The sequence below is a fragment of the Petromyzon marinus genome, unplaced genomic scaffold, assembly GCF_048934315.1.
Source record: "Petromyzon marinus isolate PM22_M1 ecotype Great Lakes invasive population unplaced genomic scaffold, UKy_Petmar_22M1.pri1.0 PM_Scaffold_302, whole genome shotgun sequence".
Taxonomy (NCBI): Eukaryota; Metazoa; Chordata; class Hyperoartia; order Petromyzontiformes; family Petromyzontidae; genus Petromyzon; species Petromyzon marinus.
Window position 1 is genome coordinate 83,710 of NW_027423283.1, and position 18,984 is coordinate 102,693.

Genomic DNA, 18,984 nt, shown 5'->3' on the forward strand with positions numbered 1-18,984 from the left:
GACAGAGAGACACACGGGAAGAGAGAGTCGCCTGGAGGGTGGGGGAGAGAGACACACGGGGAGTGGCAGGGAGAGTCACACGGGGAGAGAGAGACATGGGGAGAGAGACACACGGGGAGAGAGACACGGGGAGAGAGACACGGGGAGAGAGACATGGGGAGAGAGAGACACGGGGAGAGAGAGAGAGTCGCCTGGGGGGTGGGGGAGAGAGACACGGGGAGTGAGAGACACGGGGAGAGAGACACACGGGGAGAGAGACACACGGGGAGAGCGACAGAGAGACACACGGAGAGAGAGAGACATGGGGAGAGAGACATGGGGAGAGAGACGCAGGGAGCGAGAGTCGCCTGGGGGGGTGGGTGGGGAGAGAGACACACGGGGAGAGAGAGACATGGGGAGAGAGAGTCGCCTGGGGGGGTGGGTGGGGGAGAGAGAGACACGGGGAGTGAGAGACATGGGGAGAGAGAGACATGGGGAGAGAGAGACACGGGGAGAGAGACAGAGAGACACACGGAGAGAGAGAGAGACATGGGGAGAGACACACGGGGAGAGAGACACGGGGAGTGGCCGGGAGAGAGACACGGGGAGTGAGAGACATGGGGAGAGACACACGGGGAGAGAGACACACTGGGACAGAGACAGAGAGACACACGCGGGGAGCGAGAGTCGCCTGGGGGGGTGGGGGGGGAGAGAGACACGGGGAGTGAGAGACATGGGGAGAGAGACAGAGAGACGCGGGGAGAGAGAGACATGGGGAGAGAGACATGGGGAGAGAGACGCGGGGAGTGAGAGTCGCCTGGGGGTGGGGGAGAGAGACACGGGGAGTGGCAGGGAGAGTCACACGGGGAGAGAGAGACATGGGGAGAGAGACACACGGGGAGAGAGACACATGGGGAGAGAGACATGGGGAGAGAGACATGGGGAGAGAGACACACGGGGAGAGAGACACACGGGGAGAGAGACACACGGGGAGAGAGACACATGGGGAGAGAGACATGGGGAGAGAGACATGGGGAGAGAGACACACGGGGAGAGAGACATGGGGAGAGAGACAGAGAGACACACGGGGAGAGAGAGTCGCCTGGGGGGTGGGGGGGGGAGAGACACGGGGAGTGGCAGGAAGAGTCACACGGGGAGAGAGAGAGACATACGGGGAGAGAGACATGGGGAGAGAGACATGGGGAGAGAGACACACGGGGAGAGAGACATGGGGAGAGAGACAGAGAGACACACGGAGAGAGAGAGAGACATAGGGAGAGAGACACGGGGAGTGGCAGAGAGAGTCACGGGGAGAGAGAGACATGGGGAGAGAGACAGAGAGACACACGGAGAGAGAGAGACATGGGGAGAGAGACAGAGAGACACACGGAGAGAGAGACATAGGGAGAGAGACACGGGGAGTGGCAGAGAGAGTCACGGGGAGAGAGAGACATGGGGAGAGAGACACACGGGGAGAGAGACATGGGGAGAGAGACAGAGAGACATACGGAGAGAGAGACATGGGGAGAGAGACAGAGAGACACACGGGGAGAGAGACAGAGAGACACACGCGGAGAGAGAGAGTCGCCTGGGGGGTGAAGGGGGGAGAGAGAGACACGGGGAGTGGCAGGGAGAGTCACACGGGGAGAGAGAGACATGGGGAGAGAGACACACGGGGAGAGAGACACGGGGAGAGAGACATGGGGAGAGAGAGAGAGTCGCCTGGGGGGTGGGGGAGAGAGACACGGGGAGTGAGAGACATGGAGAGAGAGACACACGGGGAGAGAGACACACGGGGAGAGAGACAGAGAGACACACGGAGAGAGAGAGACATGGGGAGAGAGACATGGGGAGAGAGACGCAGGGAGCGAGAGTCGCCTGGGGGGGTGGGTGGGGAGAGAGACACACGGGGAGAGAGAGACATGGGGAGAGAGACACGGGGAGTGGCAGAGAGAGTCACGGGGAGAGAGAGACATGGGGAGAGAGACAGAGAGACACACGGGAAGAGAGAGTCGCCTGGAGGGTGGGGGAGAGAGACACACGGGGAGTGGCAGGGAGAGTCACACGGGGAGAGAGAGACATGGGGAGAGAGACAGAGAGACACACGGAGAGAGAGAGAGACATGGGAAGAGAGACAGAGAGACACACGGAGAGAGAGAGACATGGGGAGAGAGACACGGGGAGTGGCAGAGAGAGTCACGGGGAGAGAGAGACATGGGGAGAGAGACAGAGAGACACGCGGAGAGAGAGAGTCGCCTGGGGGGGTGGGTGGGGGAGAGAGAGACACACGGGGAGTGGCAGGGAGAGTCACACGGGGAGAGAGAGACATGGGGAGAGAGACAGAGAGACACACGGAGAGAGAGAGAGACATGGGGAGAGAGACAGAGAGACACGCGGAGAGAGAGAGAGTCGCCTGGGGGGTGAATGGGGGAGAGAGAGACACGGGGAGTGGCAGGGAGAGTCACACGGGGAGAGAGAGAGACATGGGGAGAGACATGGGGAGAGAGACACACGGGGAGTGAGAGACATGGGGAGAGAGACAGAGAGACACACGGAGAGAGAGAGAGACATGGGGAGAGAAACAGAGAGACACACGCGGAGAGAGAGAGAGTCGCCTGGGGGGGTGGGTGGGGGAGAGAGAGACACGGGGAGTGGCAGGGAGAGTCACACGGGGAGAGAGAGAGACATGGGGAGAGACATGGGGAGAGAGACACACGGGGAGAGAGACATGGGGAGAGAGACATGGGGAGAGAGACACACGGGCAGAGAGACATGGGGAGAGAGACACACGGGGAGAGAGACATGGGGAGAGAGACGCGGGGAGAGAGACATGGGGAGAGAGACAGAGAGACTCACGGGGAGAGAGACATGGGGAGAGAGACGCGGGGAGCGAGAGTCGCCTGGGGGGGTGGGTGGGGAGAGAGACACACGGGGAGAGAGAGACACGGGGAGAGAGACACATGGGGAGAGAGAGAGAGAGAGTCGCCTGGGGGATGGGGGAGAGAGACACGGGGAGTGGCAGGGAGAGTCACACGGGGAGAGAGAGACACGGGGAGAGAGACATGGGAAGAGAGACATGGGGAGAGAGACACACGGGGAGAGAGACGCGGGGAGAGAGACAGAGAGACGCGGGGAGAGAGACACACGGGGAGAGAGACACACGGGGAGAGAAACATGGGGAGAGAGACGCGGGGAGAGGGACAGAGAGACACACGGGGAGAGAGACACGGGGAGAGGGACAGAGAGACACACGGGGAGAGAGACACGGGGAGAGAGACGCGGGGAGCGAGAGTCGCCTGGGGGGTGGGGGCGAGAGACACGGGGAGTGGCAGGGAGAGAGACACGGGGAGTGAGAGACATGGGGAGAGAGACAGAGAGACACACGGAGAGAGAGACACACGGGGAGAGAGACACACGGGGAGAGAGAGACATGGGGAGAGAGACACGGGGAGTGGCAGGGAGAGTTACACGGGGAGAGAGACATGGGGAGAGAGACAGAGAGACACACGGGGAGAGAGAGACATGGGGAGAGACATGGGGAGAGACATGGGGAGAGACACACGGGGAGAGAGACACGGGGAGAGAGACATGGGGAGAGACATGGGGAGAGAGACACACGGGGAGAGAGACACGGGGAAAGAGAGAGAGACACAGCGGGAGACAGGGAGAGACACATGGGGAGAGAGACACACGGGGAGAGAGACACACGGGGAGAGAGACACACTGGGAGAGAGAGACACGGGGAGAGAGAGACACGGGGAGAGAGAGAGACACTGGGAGAGAGACACTGGGAGAGAGAGATACGGAGAGAGAGACACGGGGAGAGAGAGACACGGGGAGAGATATGGGGAGGAAGGGACACGGGGAGAGAGAGACACGGGGAGAGAGACACGGGGAGAGAGAGACACGGGGAGAGAGAGACACGGAGAGAGAGACACGGGGAGAGAGAGACACGGGGAGAGAGACACGGGGAGAGAGACACGGGGAGAGAGACACGGGGAGAGAGACACGGAGAGAGAGAGACACGGAGAGAGAGAGACACGGAGAGAGAGAGACACGGGGAGAGAGACACGGGGAGAGAGACACGGGGACACAGCGGGAGACAGGGAGAGACACACGGGGAGAGAGACAGAGAGACGCGGGGAGAGAGACACACGGGGAGAGAGACACACGGGGAGAGAAACATGGGGAGAGAGACGCGGGGAGAGGGACAGAGAGACACACGGGGAGAGAGACACGGGGAGAGGGACAGAGAGACACACGGGGAGAGAGACACGGGGAGAGAGACGCGGGGAGCGAGAGTCGCCTGGGGGGTGGGGGCGAGAGACACGGGGAGTGGCAGGGAGAGAGACACGGGGAGTGAGAGACATGGGGAGAGAGACAGAGAGACACACGGAGAGAGAGAGACATGGGGAGAGAGACACACGGGGAGAGAGACACACGGGGAGAGAGAGACATGGGGAGAGAGACACGGGGAGTGGCAGGGAGAGTTACACGGGGAGAGAGACATGGGGAGAGAGACAGAGAGACACACGGGGAGAGAGAGACATGGGGAGAGACATGGGGAGAGACATGGGGAGAGACACACGGGGAGAGAGACACGGGGAGAGAGACATGGGGAGAGACATGGGGAGAGAGACACACGGGGAGAGAGACACGGGGAAAGAGAGAGAGACACAGCGGGAGACAGGGAGAGACACATGGGGAGAGAGACACACGGGGAGAGAGACACACGGGGAGAGAGACACACTGGGAGAGAGAGACACGGGGAGAGAGAGACACGGGGAGAGAGAGAGACACTGGGAGAGAGACACTGGGAGAGAGAGATACGGAGAGAGAGACACGGGGAGAGAGAGACACGGGGAGAGATATGGGGAGGAAGGGACACGGGGAGAGAGAGACACGGGGAGAGAGACACGGGGAGAGAGACACGGGGAGAGAGACACGGGGAGAGAGAGACACGGGGAGAGAGACACGGGGAGAGAGACACGGGGAGAGAGACACGGGGAGAGAGACACGGAGAGAGAGAGACACGGGGAGAGAGAGACACGGGGAGAGAGAGACACGGAGAGAGAGACACGGGGAGAGAGAGACACGGGGAGAGAGACACGGGGAGAGAGACACGGGGAGAGAGACACGGGGAGAGAGACACGGAGAGAGAGAGACACGGAGAGAGAGAGACACGGAGAGAGAGAGAGAGACACGGGGAGAGAGACACGGGGAGAGAGACACGGGGAGAGAGAGAGACACAGGGAGAGAGAGACACGGGGCGAGAGAGACATGGAGAGAGAGACACGGAGAGAGAGACACGGGGAGAGAGACACGGAGAGAGAGAGAGAGAGAGAGACACGGGGAGAGAGACACAGGGAGATAGAGAGACACGGAGAGAGAGACACGGGGGGAGAGAGACACAGAAAGAGAGAGAGACACGGGGAGAGAGACACGGGGAGAGAGAGACACGGAGAGAGAGAGACACGGAGAGAGAGACACGGGGAGAGAGAGAGACACAGGGAGAGAGAGAGACACGGGGAGAGAGACACAGAGAGAGAGAGACACGGGGAGAGAGAGAGAGACACGGGGAGGGAGAGACATGGAGAGAGAGAGACACGGGGAGAGAGACACGGAGAGAGAGAGACACGGGGAGAGAGAGACACGGAGAGAGAGAGACATGGAGAGAGAGAGAGACACGGGGAGAGAGACATGGAGAGAGAGAGAGACACGGAGAGAGAGAGAGACACGGAGAGAGAGAGACACGGGGAGAGAGAGACACGGAGAGAGAGAGAGACACGGGAAGAGAGAGAGACACGGAGAGAGAGACACGGGGAGAGAGACACGGAGACAGAGAGAGACACGGAGAGAGAGAGAGAGACACGGGGAGAGAGAGAGAGGCACGGAGAGAGAGACACGGAGAGAGAGAGACACGGAAAGAGAGAGAGACATAGAGAGAGAGACACGGAGAGAGAGACACGGAGAGAGAGAGACACGGGGAGAGAGACACGGGGAGAGAGACACGGAGAGAGAGACACGGAGAGAGAGACACGGGGAGAGAGAGACACGGATAGAGAGACACGATGAGAGAGAGAGACACGGAGAGAGAGACACACGGGGAGAGAGACACGGAAAGAGAGAGACACGGGGAGAGAGACACGGAGAGAGAGAGAGACACGGGGAGAGAGACACGGGGAGAGAGACACGGGGAGAGAGACACGGAGAGAGAGAGACACGGGGAGAGAGAGACACGGGGAGAGAGAGAGACACGGGGAGAGAGAGACACGGGGGGAGAGACACGGGGGGAGAGAGACACGGGGAGAGAGAGACACGGGGAGAGAGAGAGACACGGGGAGAGAGAGAGACATGGAGAGAGAGAGACACGGGGAGAGAGAGACACGGAGAGAGAGACACGGGGGAGAGAGACACGGTGATAGAGAGACACGGAGAGAGAGACACACGGGGAGAGAGAGACACACGGGGAGAGAGAGACACACTGGGAGAGAGAGACACGGGGAGAGAGAGACACGGGGAGAGAGAGACACGGAGAGAGAGACACGGGGAGAGAGAGACACGGAGAGAGAGAGACACGGGGAGAGAGACACGGGGAGAGAGAGACACGGAGAGCGAGACACGGAGAGAGAGAGACACGGGGAGAGAGACACGGGGAGAGAGACATGGGAGAGAGACACAGACACGGGGAGAGAGAGAGACACGGGGAGAGAGAGACACGGGGAGAGAGAGACATGGAGAGAGAGACACGGAGAGAGAGACACAGGGAGAGAGACACGGAGAGAGAGAGAGAGACACGGGGAGAGAGACAGGGAGATAGAGAGACACGGAGAGAGAGACACGGGGGGAGAGAGACACAGGAAGAGAGAGAGACACGGGGAGAGAGACACGGGGAGAGAGAGACACGGAGAGAGAGAGAGACACGGAGAGAGAGAGAGACACGGGGAGAGAGAGAGACACAGGGAGAGAGAGACACGGGGAGAGAGAGACACTGGGAGAGAGAGACACGGAGAGAGAGAGAGACACGGGGAGAGAGAGACACGGAGAGAGAGAGAGACACGGAGAGAGAGACACACGGGGAGAGAGACACAGAGAGAGAGAGACACGGGGAGAGAGAGAGAGACACGGGGAGGGAGAGACACGGAGAGAGAGAGACACGGGGAGAGAGACACGGGGAGAGAGACACGGAGAGAGAGACACGGAGAGAGAGACACGGGGAGAGAGAGACACGGATAGAGAGACACGATGAGAGAGAGAGAGACACGGAGAGAGAGACACACGGGGAGAGAGACACGGAAAGAGAGAGACACGGGGAGAGAGACACGGAGAGAGAGAGAGACACGGAGAGAGAGACACGGGGAGAGAGACACGGGGAGAGAGACACGGAGAGAGAGAGAGAGAGACACGGGGAGAGAGAGACACGGGGAGAGAGAGAGACACGGGGAGAGACAGACACGGGGGGAGAGACACGGGGGGAGAGAGACACGGGGAGAGAGAGACACGGGGAGAGAAAGAGACACGGGGAGAGAGAGAGACATGGAGAGAGAGAGACACGGGGAGAGAGAGACACGGAGAGAGAGACACGGGGGAGAGAGACACGGGGAGAGAGAGAGACACGGAGAGAGAGACACACGGGGAGAGAGACACAGAGAGAGAGAGACACGGGGAGAGAGAGAGAGACACGGGGAGGGAGAGACACGGAGAGAGAGAGACACGGGGAGAGAGACACGGGGAGAGAGACACGGAGAGAGAGACACGGAGAGAGAGACACGGGGAGAGAGAGACACGGATAGAGAGACACGATGAGAGAGAGAGAGACACGGAGAGAGAGACACACGGGGAGAGAGACACGGAAAGAGAGAGACACGGGGAGAGAGACACGGAGAGAGAGAGAGACACGGAGAGAGAGACACGGGGAGAGAGACACGGGGAGAGAGACACGGAGAGAGAGAGAGAGAGACACGGGGAGAGAGAGACACGGGGAGAGAGAGAGACACGGGGAGAGACAGACACGGGGGGAGAGACACGGGGGGAGAGAGACACGGGGAGAGAGAGACACGGGGAGAGAAAGAGACACGGGGAGAGAGAGAGACATGGAGAGAGAGAGACACGGGGAGAGAGAGACACGGAGAGAGAGACACGGGGGAGAGAGACACGGGGAGAGAGATACACGGAGAGAGAGAGACACGGAGAGAGAGACACACGGGGAGAGAGAGACACACGGGGAGAGAGAGACACACTGGGAGAGAGAGACACGGGGAGAGAGAGACACGGGGAGAGAGACACGGAGAGAGAGACACGGGGAGAGAGATACACGGAGAGAGAGAGACACGGGGAGAGAGACACGGGGAGAGAGAGAGACGGAGAGGGAGACACGGGGGGAGAGACACAGGGAGAGAGAGACACGGAGAGAGAGAGACACGGGGAGAGAGACACGGGGAGAGAGACACGGGGAGAGAGACACGGGGAGAGAGAGACACGGAGAGAGAGAGACACGGAGAGAGAGACACGGAGAGAGAAAGACACGGGGAGAGAGACACGGGGAGAGAGACACGGGGAGAGAGACACGGGGAGAGAGAGAGAGACACGGGGAGAGAGAGACACGGGGGGAGAGAGACATGGAGAGAGAGACACGGAGAGAGAGACACAGGGAGAGAGACACGGAGAGAGAGAGAGAGAGACGGGGAGAGAGACACAGGGAGATAGAGAGACACGGAGAGAGAGACACGGGGGGAGAGAGACACAGGAAGAGAGAGAGACACGGGGAGAGAGACACGGGGAGAGAGAGACACGGAGAGAGAGAGAGACACGGAGAGAGAGAGACACGGGGAGAGAGAGAGACACAGGGAGAGAGAGAGACACGGGGAGAGAGAGACACTGGGAGAGAGAGACACGGAGAGAGAGAGAGACACGGGGAGAGAGAGACACGGAGAGAGAGAGAGACACGGAGAGAGAGACACATGGGGAGAGAGACACAGAGAGAGAGAGACACGGGGAGAGAGAGAGAGACACGGGGAGGGAGAGACACGGAGAGAGAGAGACACGGGGAGAGAGACACGGAGAGAGAGAGACACGAGGAGAGAGAGACACGGAGAGAGAGAGACACGGAGAGAGAGAGAGACACAGGGAGAGAGAGACACGGAGAGAGAGAGAGAGACACGGGAAGAGAGAGAGACACGGAGAGAGAGACACGGAGAGAGAGACACGGGGAGAGAGACACGGAGACAGAGAGAGACACGGGGAGAGAGACACGGGGAGAGAGAGACACGGAGAGAGAGAGACACGGGGAGAGAGACACGGAGAGAGAGACACGGAGAGAGAGAGAGACACGGAAAGAGAGAGAGAGAGACATAGAGAGAGAGACACGGAGAGAGAGAGAGACACGGAGAGAGAGAGACACGGGGAGAGAGAGACACGGGGAGAGAGAGACACGGGGAGAGAGACACGGAGAGAGAGACACGGAAAGAGAGAGAGAGACATAGAGAGAGAGAGACACGGGGAGAGAGAGACACGGAGAGAGAGACACGGAGAGAGAGAAGTCACCTTGATGTTTCGGAGTTCAGCGAGGAGTTGAGTGAGAGACTCTGCTGCTCCACGCTTATCTACAAGCACAACCACCACAATCACCACAATCACCACAACCACAATCACCACAACCACCACAATCACCACAACCACAAGCACAACCACCACAATCACCACAATCACCACAACCACCACAAGCACAACCACCACAAGCACAATCACCACAACCACCACCACAAGCACAACCACCACAATCACCACAACCACCACCACAACCATAATCACCACAACCACCACAACCACAACCACCACCAAAACCACAATCACCACAACCATCACAACCATCACAACCACCACAACCACAACCACCACAACAACCAAAACCACAATCACCACAACAACCACCACCACCACAACAACCACCACCACCACAACCACCACCACAAGGAGGTAGACGGGGGGCTAGGTAGGTAGGTAGGGGGCTAGGTAGGTAGGTGGGTGGGGGCTAGGTAGGTAGGTAGGGGGCTAGGTAGGTAGGGGGCTAGGTAGGTAGGGGGCTAGGTAGGTAGGGGGCTAGGTAGGTAGGTAGGGGGCTAGGTAGGTAGGTAGAGGGCTAGGTAGGTAGGTAGAGGGCTAGCTAGGTAGGGGCTAGGTAGGTAGGGGCTAGGTAGGTAGGTAGAGGGCTAGGTAGGTAGGGGGCTAGGTAGGTAGGGGGCTAGGTAGGTAGGGGGCTAGGTAGGTAGGTGGGGGCTAGGTAGGTAGGTGGGGGCTAGGTAGGTAGGTAGAGGGCTAGGTAGGTAGGTAGAGGGCTAGCTAGGATAGGGGCTAGGTAGGTAGGGGCTAGGTAGGTAGGTAGAGGGCTAGGTAGGTAGGGGGCTAGGTAGGTAGGGGGCTAGGTAGGTAGGGGGCTAGGTAGGTAGGTGGGGGCTAGGTAGGTAGGTGGGGGCTAGGTAGGTAGGTAGAGGGCTAGGTAGGTAGGTAGAGGGCTAGCTAGGTAGGGGCTAGGTAGGTAGGGGCTAGGTAGGTAGGTAGGGGGCTAAGTAGGTAGGGGGCTAGGTAGGTAGGGGGCTAGGTAGGTAGGGGGCTAGGTAGGTAGGTAGGGGGCTAGGTAGGTAGGTAGGGGGCTAGGTAGGTAGGTGGGGGCTAGGTAGGTAGGTGGGGGCTAGGTAGGTAGGTAGGTGGGGGGCTAGGTAGGTAGGGGGCTAGGTAGGTAGGGGGCTAGGTAGGTAGGTAGGGGGCTAGGTAGGTAGGGGGCTAGGTAGGTAGGGGGCTAGGTAGGTAGGTGGGGGCTAGGTAGGTAGGTGGGGGCTAGGTAGGTAGGTAGAGGGCTAGGTAGGTAGGTAGAGGGCTAGCTAGGATAGGGGCTAGGTAGGTAGGGGCTAGGTAGGTAGGTAGAGGGCTAGGTAGGTAGGGGGCTAGGTAGGTAGGGGGCTAGGTAGGTAGGGGGCTAGGTAGGTAGGTGGGGGCTAGGTAGGTAGGTGGGGGCTAGGTAGGTAGGTAGAGGGCTAGGTAGGTAGGTAGAGGGCTAGCTAGGTAGGGGCTAGGTAGGTAGGGGCTAGGTAGGTAGGTAGGGGGCTAAGTAGGTAGGGGGCTAGGTAGGTAGGGGGCTAGGTAGGTAGGGGGCTAGGTAGGTAGGTAGGGGGCTAGGTAGGTAGGTAGGGGGCTAGGTAGGTAGGTGGGGGCTAGGTAGGTAGGTGGGGGCTAGGTAGGTAGGTAGGTGGGGGGCTAGGTAGGTAGGGGGCTAGGTAGGTAGGGGGCTAGGTAGGTAGGTAGGGGGCTAGGTAGGTAGGGGGCTAGGTAGGTAGGGGGCTAGGTAGGGGGCTAGGTAGGTAGGTAGGGGGCTAGGTAGGGGGCTAGGTAGGTAGGGGGCTAGGTAGGTAGGTAGGGGGCTAGGTAGGGGGCTAGGTAGGGGGCTAGGTAGGGGGCTAGGTAGGTAGGTAGGGGCTAGGTAGGGGGCTAGGTAGGTAGGTAGGGGGCTAGGTAGGTAGGGGGCTAGGTAGGTGGGTAGGTGGGGGGTACCGTTCCCCCGCCCCTGCAGCTGCTGCTGCAGGCTCCGAGTGTCGCTCTCCAGAGCTCCCAGCACCGCTCGCAGGCGGGGGAACAGCAACGATGATGATGACGATGATGACGTTGATGACGTTGATGATGATGACGTTGATGATGACGTTGATGATGACGGTGGTGGTGGTGGGGGCAGACACCCCGCTGGGGGGGGGGGGGCACAGGGGGGGGGGGCACGGGGGGGGCACAGGGGAGGGAGCCTTAGTCTGGCTCTGTGAGTCTCAGTGATTAACACTGAACCCTGTGGGAGCCTTAGTCTGGCTCTGTGAGCCTCAGTGATTAACACTGAACCCTGTGGGAGCCTTAGTCTGGCTCTGTGAGCCTCAGTGATTAACACTGAACCCTGTGGGAGCCTTAGTCTGGCTCTGTGAGCCTCAGTGATTAACACTGAACCCTGCGGGAGCCTTAGTCTGGCTCTGTGAGCCTCAGTGATTAACACTGAACCCTGTGGGAGCCTTAGTCTGCCTCTGTGAGCCTCAGTGATTAACACTGAACCCTGTGGGAGCCTTAGTCTGGCTCTGTGAGCCTCAGTGATTAACACTGAACCCTGCGGGAGCCTTAGTCTGGCTCTGTGAGCCTCAGTGATTAACACTGAACCCTGTGGGAGCCTTAGTCTGCCTCTGTGAGCCTCAGTGATTAACACTGAACCCTGTGGGAGCCTTAGTCTGGCTCTGTGAGTCTCAGTGATTAACACTGAACCCTGTGGGAGCCTTAGTCTGGCTCTGTGTGCCTCAGTGATTAACACTGAACCCGGTGGGAGCCTTAGTCTGGCTCTGTGAGTCTCAGTGATTGACACTGAACCCTGTGGGAGCCTCAGTCTGGCTCTGTGAGCCTCAGTGATTAACACTGAACCCTGTGGGAGCCTTAGTCTGGCTCTGTGAGTCTCAGTGATTAACACTGAACCCTATGGGAGTGAGCCTTAGTCTGGCTCTGTGAGCCTCGGTGATTAACACTGAACCCTGTGGGAGCCTTAGTCTGGCTCTGTGAGTCTCAGTGATTAACACTGAACCCTGTGGGAGCCTTAGTCTGGCTCTGTGAGTCTCAGTGATTAACACTGAACCCTGTTGGAGCCTTAGTCTGGCTCTCTGAGTCTCAGCGATTAACACTGAACCCTGTTGGAGCCTTAGTCTGGCTCTGTGAGTCTCAGTGATTAACACTGAACCCTGTGGGAGCCTTAGTCTGGCTCTGTGAGCCTCACTAATTAACACTGAACCCTGTGGGAGCCTTAGTCTGGCTCTGTGAGCCTCAGTAATTAACACTGAACCCTGTGGGAGCCTTAGTCTGGCTCTGTGAGTCTCAGTGATTAACACTGAGCCCTAGGGGAGCCTCAGTCTGGCTCTCTGAGCCTCAGCGATTAACACTGAACCCTGTGGGAGCCTTAGTCTGGCTCTGTGAGTCTCAGTGATTAACACTGAACCCTGTGGGAGTGAGCCTTAGTCTGGCTCTATGAGTCTCAGTGATTAACACTGAACCCTGTGGGAGCCTTAGTCTGGCTCTGAGTCTCAGTGATTAACACTGAACCCTGTGGGAGCCTTAGTCTGGCTCTGTGAGTGTGGCTCTGTGAGCCTCAGCGATTAACACAGAGCCCTAGGGGAGCCTTAGTCTGGCTCTGGGAGCCTCAGTCTGGCTCTGTGAGCCTCAGCGATTAACACTGAACCCTGTGGGAGCCTTAGTCTGGCTCTGGGAGCCTCAGTCTGGCTCTGTGAGTCTCAGCGATTAACACTGAAGCGCTATGGGAGCCACCGGACTTTAACATTGAACTCTAAGGGGGGGGGGGGAGTGAGGCCTAGGTGAGGCTTTACCAGGATCCTCGGTCCAGTTGCGCTTTGCAGGCATCTCCGCGGCGCTGGGCGAGTCTAATTAAATCACCGTCGGCTGTTAACTGAGTTAGAACTCGAGAACATTGACGTAGATGTTTTTATTTTATTTTACTATCTCAATCTGGACGATCCCCTCACTTCAGACGCAACCGAATTTGATTTCGCGGCGTTCTGTTTACGCGGGAAAAAAAATCAAATTAGTAGTGACGTCACCCACCCCCCCCCCGCTTAGCCAATGAGCGGCCGGTGTTGTAATGCGCACGAGTGACGTCAGACGCGCGAGAGCGCGCGGGTGGTGGGGGTGACGTCAGACCGCGTAGGTTTTGACGAGACGACGTCGCCTTTATTTGTAAATACGAGGCTGTCGTGAGGACTATGGCGTCACCGCGGAAAGGCCAGCGTGGTGACGTCACCGCGTAAACAACCATCGAGACGACGTCAACGCATAAAAAACGACGCGGGGACGTCACAGCTGCTTACCGAACTCGGCGCCGCGTGACGTGGTGACGTCACCGCGCCGGGGGGGGAGGTTTACGCGGTGACGACATCGTCGTTTCCACAATTGGGTGCCGCAAGTGACGTCACCGCGCTGGTGCGTTTTCTCTTTGTAGGTGACGTCATCGTTCGGTAAAAGTCACCGCGCAGTTTAAACAACAACAAAAAAATATTACAACAACAAAAAAATCACGACGTTTCGGCCACAACACAAGCGGCCTTCATCAGGTGAAGGAGTTGTACAACCCCCCCTTTAGCTGCCACTGCTAATTCAGTGGCCTAAAATATGGCTCTGGATTTTTTGGTGTTATAATTTATTAACGTGGTTTATTGTTAAAATCTCGGTCACACCGTCCCTGCGATCACTGTTAACATTGCATTGACGGCTTTTATTTTGGTGATTTCGAAAACGGTGTTTTTGTGTGTTTATTGTAGTACGGAGTTAAGACACTGATGGCCTAAATCTTAGTTGTCTTGTGGTTGTTGATGTTGTTGTTCATATTCTTAGTTTTTTCGGTAAAGTCACCACGTTGGAAGGGAAACAACAAAATAAGAAAAAATATATATAAAACAATATTTAAAAAATTCTCACGACGTTTCGACCATAACACAAACGGTTGTCTTCAGGTGTGTTGATTTGCATATACAAGCACAGAGACAATTTCAACCGAGAAGATGGATTCTATCTCAGCAATCATTGGAAGGATTTGATAAACCATTTCAGGTCTTAATTGATTGTTCACACTTACGGTTACCTTGAGAGAATCGTTCATGAGGCTATCCGCATATACAAGCACAGAGACAATTTAAACCGAGAAGATGGATTCTGGGCTTAGCAATCATTGGAAGGATTTGATAAACCATTTCAGGTCTTAATTGATTGATCATTGTTATAATTCAGTAGGCTCACATGACATTGACTTCTCCAAGACAGAGGTTCTTTGTAAGCCATCTGGCTACCATGAGAGATTCGTTCATGAGGCTATCCACCATATACAAGCACAGAGACAATTTTAACTGAGAAGATGGATTCTGGGCTTAGCAATCATTGGAAGGATTTGATAAACCATTTCAGGTCTTAATTGATTGATCATTGTTATAATTCAGTAGGCTCACATGACATTGACTTCTCCAAGACAGAGGTTCTTTGTAAGCCATCTGGCTACCATGAGAGATTCGTTCATGAGGCTATCCACCCTATACAAGCACAGAGACAATTTCAACTGAGAAGATGGATTCTGGGCTTAGCAATCATTGGAAGGATTTGATAAACCATTTCAGGTCTTAATTGATTGTTCACACTTACGGTTACCATGAGAGATTCGTTCATGAGGCTATCCACACATACAAACACAGAGACAATTTCAACTGAGAAGATGGATTCTGGGCTTAGCAATCATTGGAAGGATTTGATAAACCATTTCAGGTCTTAATTGATTGTTCACGCTTACGGTGGCTTTCAGACAGCGTACATTATTTTTCGTCTCCCCCCCTCCTCTTTTCAGAACATAGACGGACTAGTCCTTCTAAATAAATTGCCAAATCGCTGCGCGTGGCGCTGACGTTTTTAAAAAAATAGATAAATACACCGTTTAAAAATAAATAAATGAATGCAAACCGGCACACCTGATGACGACCGTTTGTGTTATGGTCGAAACGTCGTGAGAATTTTTTATTGTTTTATATATATTTTATTCTTTTATTGTTTTCCCTTCAACGTGGTGACTTTACCGAAAGAGCTAAGAGTATAACATCTTTCCAATGGTTGCTTAGTTTGAAACCATCCCCTCGGTTGAAATTGTGTCCTGTGTTTGTAAATCTGAATCGCCTCGTGGACAAATCTCTTGATGATAACCCACGCGTGGTTTTGCAAAGGACCTTGGTTATCGGAGAAAATTATATCGTGATTTGTGCTCGTGAATTCGGTCAGAGACGTGTCGTTTCATCTCCCCCCGATGTAGCAGTCACCGCAAGGTGCAGAACAATTTGTAAACCCCGGGGTACTGCAAGTCAGGGACGACATCCTTCACGGATGGGATCAGGTCACGGAATTTTGTGCAGTGTATATTGAACCGGACCAGGATCTTGTGTTCGTTGAGATCTTTTGGAGATCCCGGCGTTTGTCAGTGGTACGCTTCGTGATGCTAATGTCCTCGACTCTGTGATTCTATTCGGCAAAGTCACCACGTGGGTAAAAATTAAATAACCAAAAAAATCCGCGACGTTTCGGCCACAACGCAAGTGGCCTTAAATGTTTTTGATTTAAAGCTTTCGTGACTGCAGTAATTCATACTCTTAGCTCTTTCGGTTAAAGTCACCACGGTTGAAAGGGAAACAATAAAACAATAAAATATATAATCTTAGTTCTTTCGGTAAAGTCACGTTGAAGGGAAACAACAAAATAATAAAATATATCTCAAAACTGTAAATTTATTTTATTATTTTGTTGTTGTTAAAATAATAAAATATATTTTATTATTTTGTTGTTTCCCTTCAATGTGACTTTACCGAAAGAACTAAGATTATGAATTAATGCAGTCACGAAAGCTTTAAATCAAAATAAAATATCTATAAAACAATACAAAAATTCTCACGACGTTTCGACCACAACACAAACGGTCATCATCAGGTGTGTCGGTTCGCATTAATACATTTACTTTTAAAACGGTGCATTTATTTACGTATAATTTTTATCAATTTGACTGCAAGGATCCCACGTACTCTTTGGTTCTATTCGGTATTTATTTTATTTAACAGGTCCCTGCAGGGTGGGCTGGTAGGACAAGTCTCTACGCTGTCTGTTGCTGATTTTTTACACCCCAACAGCACGAGATTTCACTTCGTTAAAGTAATGAAAGGGGACGGACGGACGGACACATTAATCTATTGCAGGCTGGTACACTCAGTTCACAATCTTCGTACCTACCAGTATAATTATTTATAAATAAATACACCGTTTTTAAAATAAATAAATAAATTCCGAACCGACACACCTGATGACGACCGTTTGTGTTGTGGTCAAAACGTCGTGAGAATTTTATTATTATTATTCTTAGTTTTTTCGGTAAAGTCACGTTGAAGAGAAACAACAAAATAACAAAATATATATAAAACAATAAAAAATTCTCACGACGTTTCGACCATAACTCAAACGGTCAACATCAGGTGTGATGAACAAAATATATATAAAACAATCAGGTGTGATGATGACCGTTTGAGTTATGGTCGAAACGTCGTGAGAATTTTTTATTGTTTTATATATATTTTGTTATTTTGTTGTTTCTCTTCAACGTGACTTTACCGAAAAAACTAAGAATATGAATTACTGCAGTCACGAAAGCTTTAAATCAAAATTGTATTATTGTTTTATATCTATATTTGTATTATTTTATTATTGTTCTTAGTTCTTTCAGTAAAGTCACGTGAATAAGAATATGAATTACTGCAGTCACGAAGGCTTTAAATCAAAATGTTATTATTGTTTTATATATATTTGTATTATTGTATTATTATTCTTAGTTCTTTCGGTAAAGTCACGTGACTAAGAATATGAATTACGTGACTAAGAATATGAATTACTGCAGTCACGAAAGCTTTAAATCAAAATTTTATTATTGTTTTATATATATTTGTATTATTTTTTTACTATTATTCTTAGTTCTTTCGGTAAAGTCACGTGCCTTTACCGAAAGAACTAAGAATATGAATTACTGCAGTCACGAAAGCTTTAAATCAAAATTGTATTGTTGTTTTATATATATCTGTATTATTTTATTATTGTCCTTAGTTCTTTCGGTAAAGTCACGTGACTAAGAATATGAATTACGTGACTAAGAATATGAATTACTGCAGTCACGAAAGCTTTAAATCAAAATTTTATTATTGTTTTATATATATATGTATTATTGTATTATTATTCTTAGTTCTTTCGGTAAAGTCACGTGACTAAGAATATGAATTACTGCAGTCACGAAAGCTTTAACTCAAAATTTTATTATTGTTTTATATATATTTGTATTATTTTTTTACTATTATTCTTAGTTCTTTCGGTAAAGTCACGTGCCTTTACCGAAAGAACTAAGAATATGAATTACTGCAGTCACGAAGGCTTTAAATCAAAATGTTATTATTGTTTTATATCTATATTTGTATTATTTTATTATTATTAGTTCTTTCAGTAAAGTCACGTGGCTTTACCGAAAGAACTAAGAATATGAATTACTGCAGTCACGAAAGCTTTAAATCAAAATTGTATTATTGTTTTACATATATATTTGTATTATTTTACTGTTTCCCTTTCAACCGTGGTGACTTTTAACCAAAAGAGCTAAGAGTATGATAAACACAAGTGGCCTCCATCAGGTGGAGCTTAAAACTTAAAGGAAGGCGACCAGCGCATTTTGGCTTTCTTCACTCCAACGCTGTCCTCTGGACAGTCCGGGCCCTTCACCTGATGGAAGGGTCGCCTGCGTCGCGGCCGAAACGTCGTTAGAATTTTTTGTTGTTTAAATTTTTATTTTTATTTTTCTACCTACGTGTGGTGACTTTTAGCGAATAGAACCCAAAGAAGACGTCATCATTACTCTTTTGCGTTCTATTCGGTTAAAGTCACCACGTAGGTGAAAAAAATAAAAAATAAAAACGACAAAAATCACGAAAATCAGCTTTAAATCTAGAATTGACGTCATCATTGTTTACAAAATTGCGACCGCGTGGTGCTCTGACGTCGCCACGCAAACGGCGCAAGAATACGCTGTGAGGGGGGAGGGGTTTAAGCGGTGACGTCTACACGGTGGGAGGTTTTTTTTAATATCGTCACCACGTTGGCAAGGGAGGGTCTTTGCGCGGTGACGTCACCACGCGGATTCAGCGGGGGGTTGCGTGGTGACGTCACTTCCGGATGTGATTACTTTAAATCTAGAATTGACGTCATCACTGTTTACAAAATTGCGACCGCGTGGTGCTCTGACGTCGCCACGCAAACGGCGCAAGAATACGCTGTGACGTCATCGCGCTGGGGAGGAGAGGTGGAGGAGGGGTTTAAGCGGTGACGTCAACACGGTGGGAGGTTTTTTTTCTCATCATTCGTCACCACGTTGGCAAG

At 53.2% G+C, this 18,984-nt stretch overlaps 1 protein-coding gene across 1 annotated transcript in view; it reads right to left on the bottom strand.

The window, feature by feature from the left end:
- LOC142923148 (uncharacterized) overlaps nt 1-13,619 on the bottom strand; it is a 28,523-nt gene extending 14,904 nt beyond the window's left edge. The window contains exons 1-3 of the mRNA XM_076064078.1: nt 13,368-13,619; nt 11,524-11,709; nt 9,523-9,581 (exon numbers count right to left, since the gene is read on the bottom strand). Of these exons, the coding sequence (XP_075920193.1) occupies nt 9,523-9,581; nt 11,524-11,709; nt 13,368-13,401 (279 nt within the window). The 5' untranslated portion in view covers nt 13,402-13,619. The remainder of the gene's footprint in view (nt 1-9,522; nt 9,582-11,523; nt 11,710-13,367) is intronic.
- Between the last annotated feature and the right edge of the window lie 5,365 nt (nt 13,620-18,984).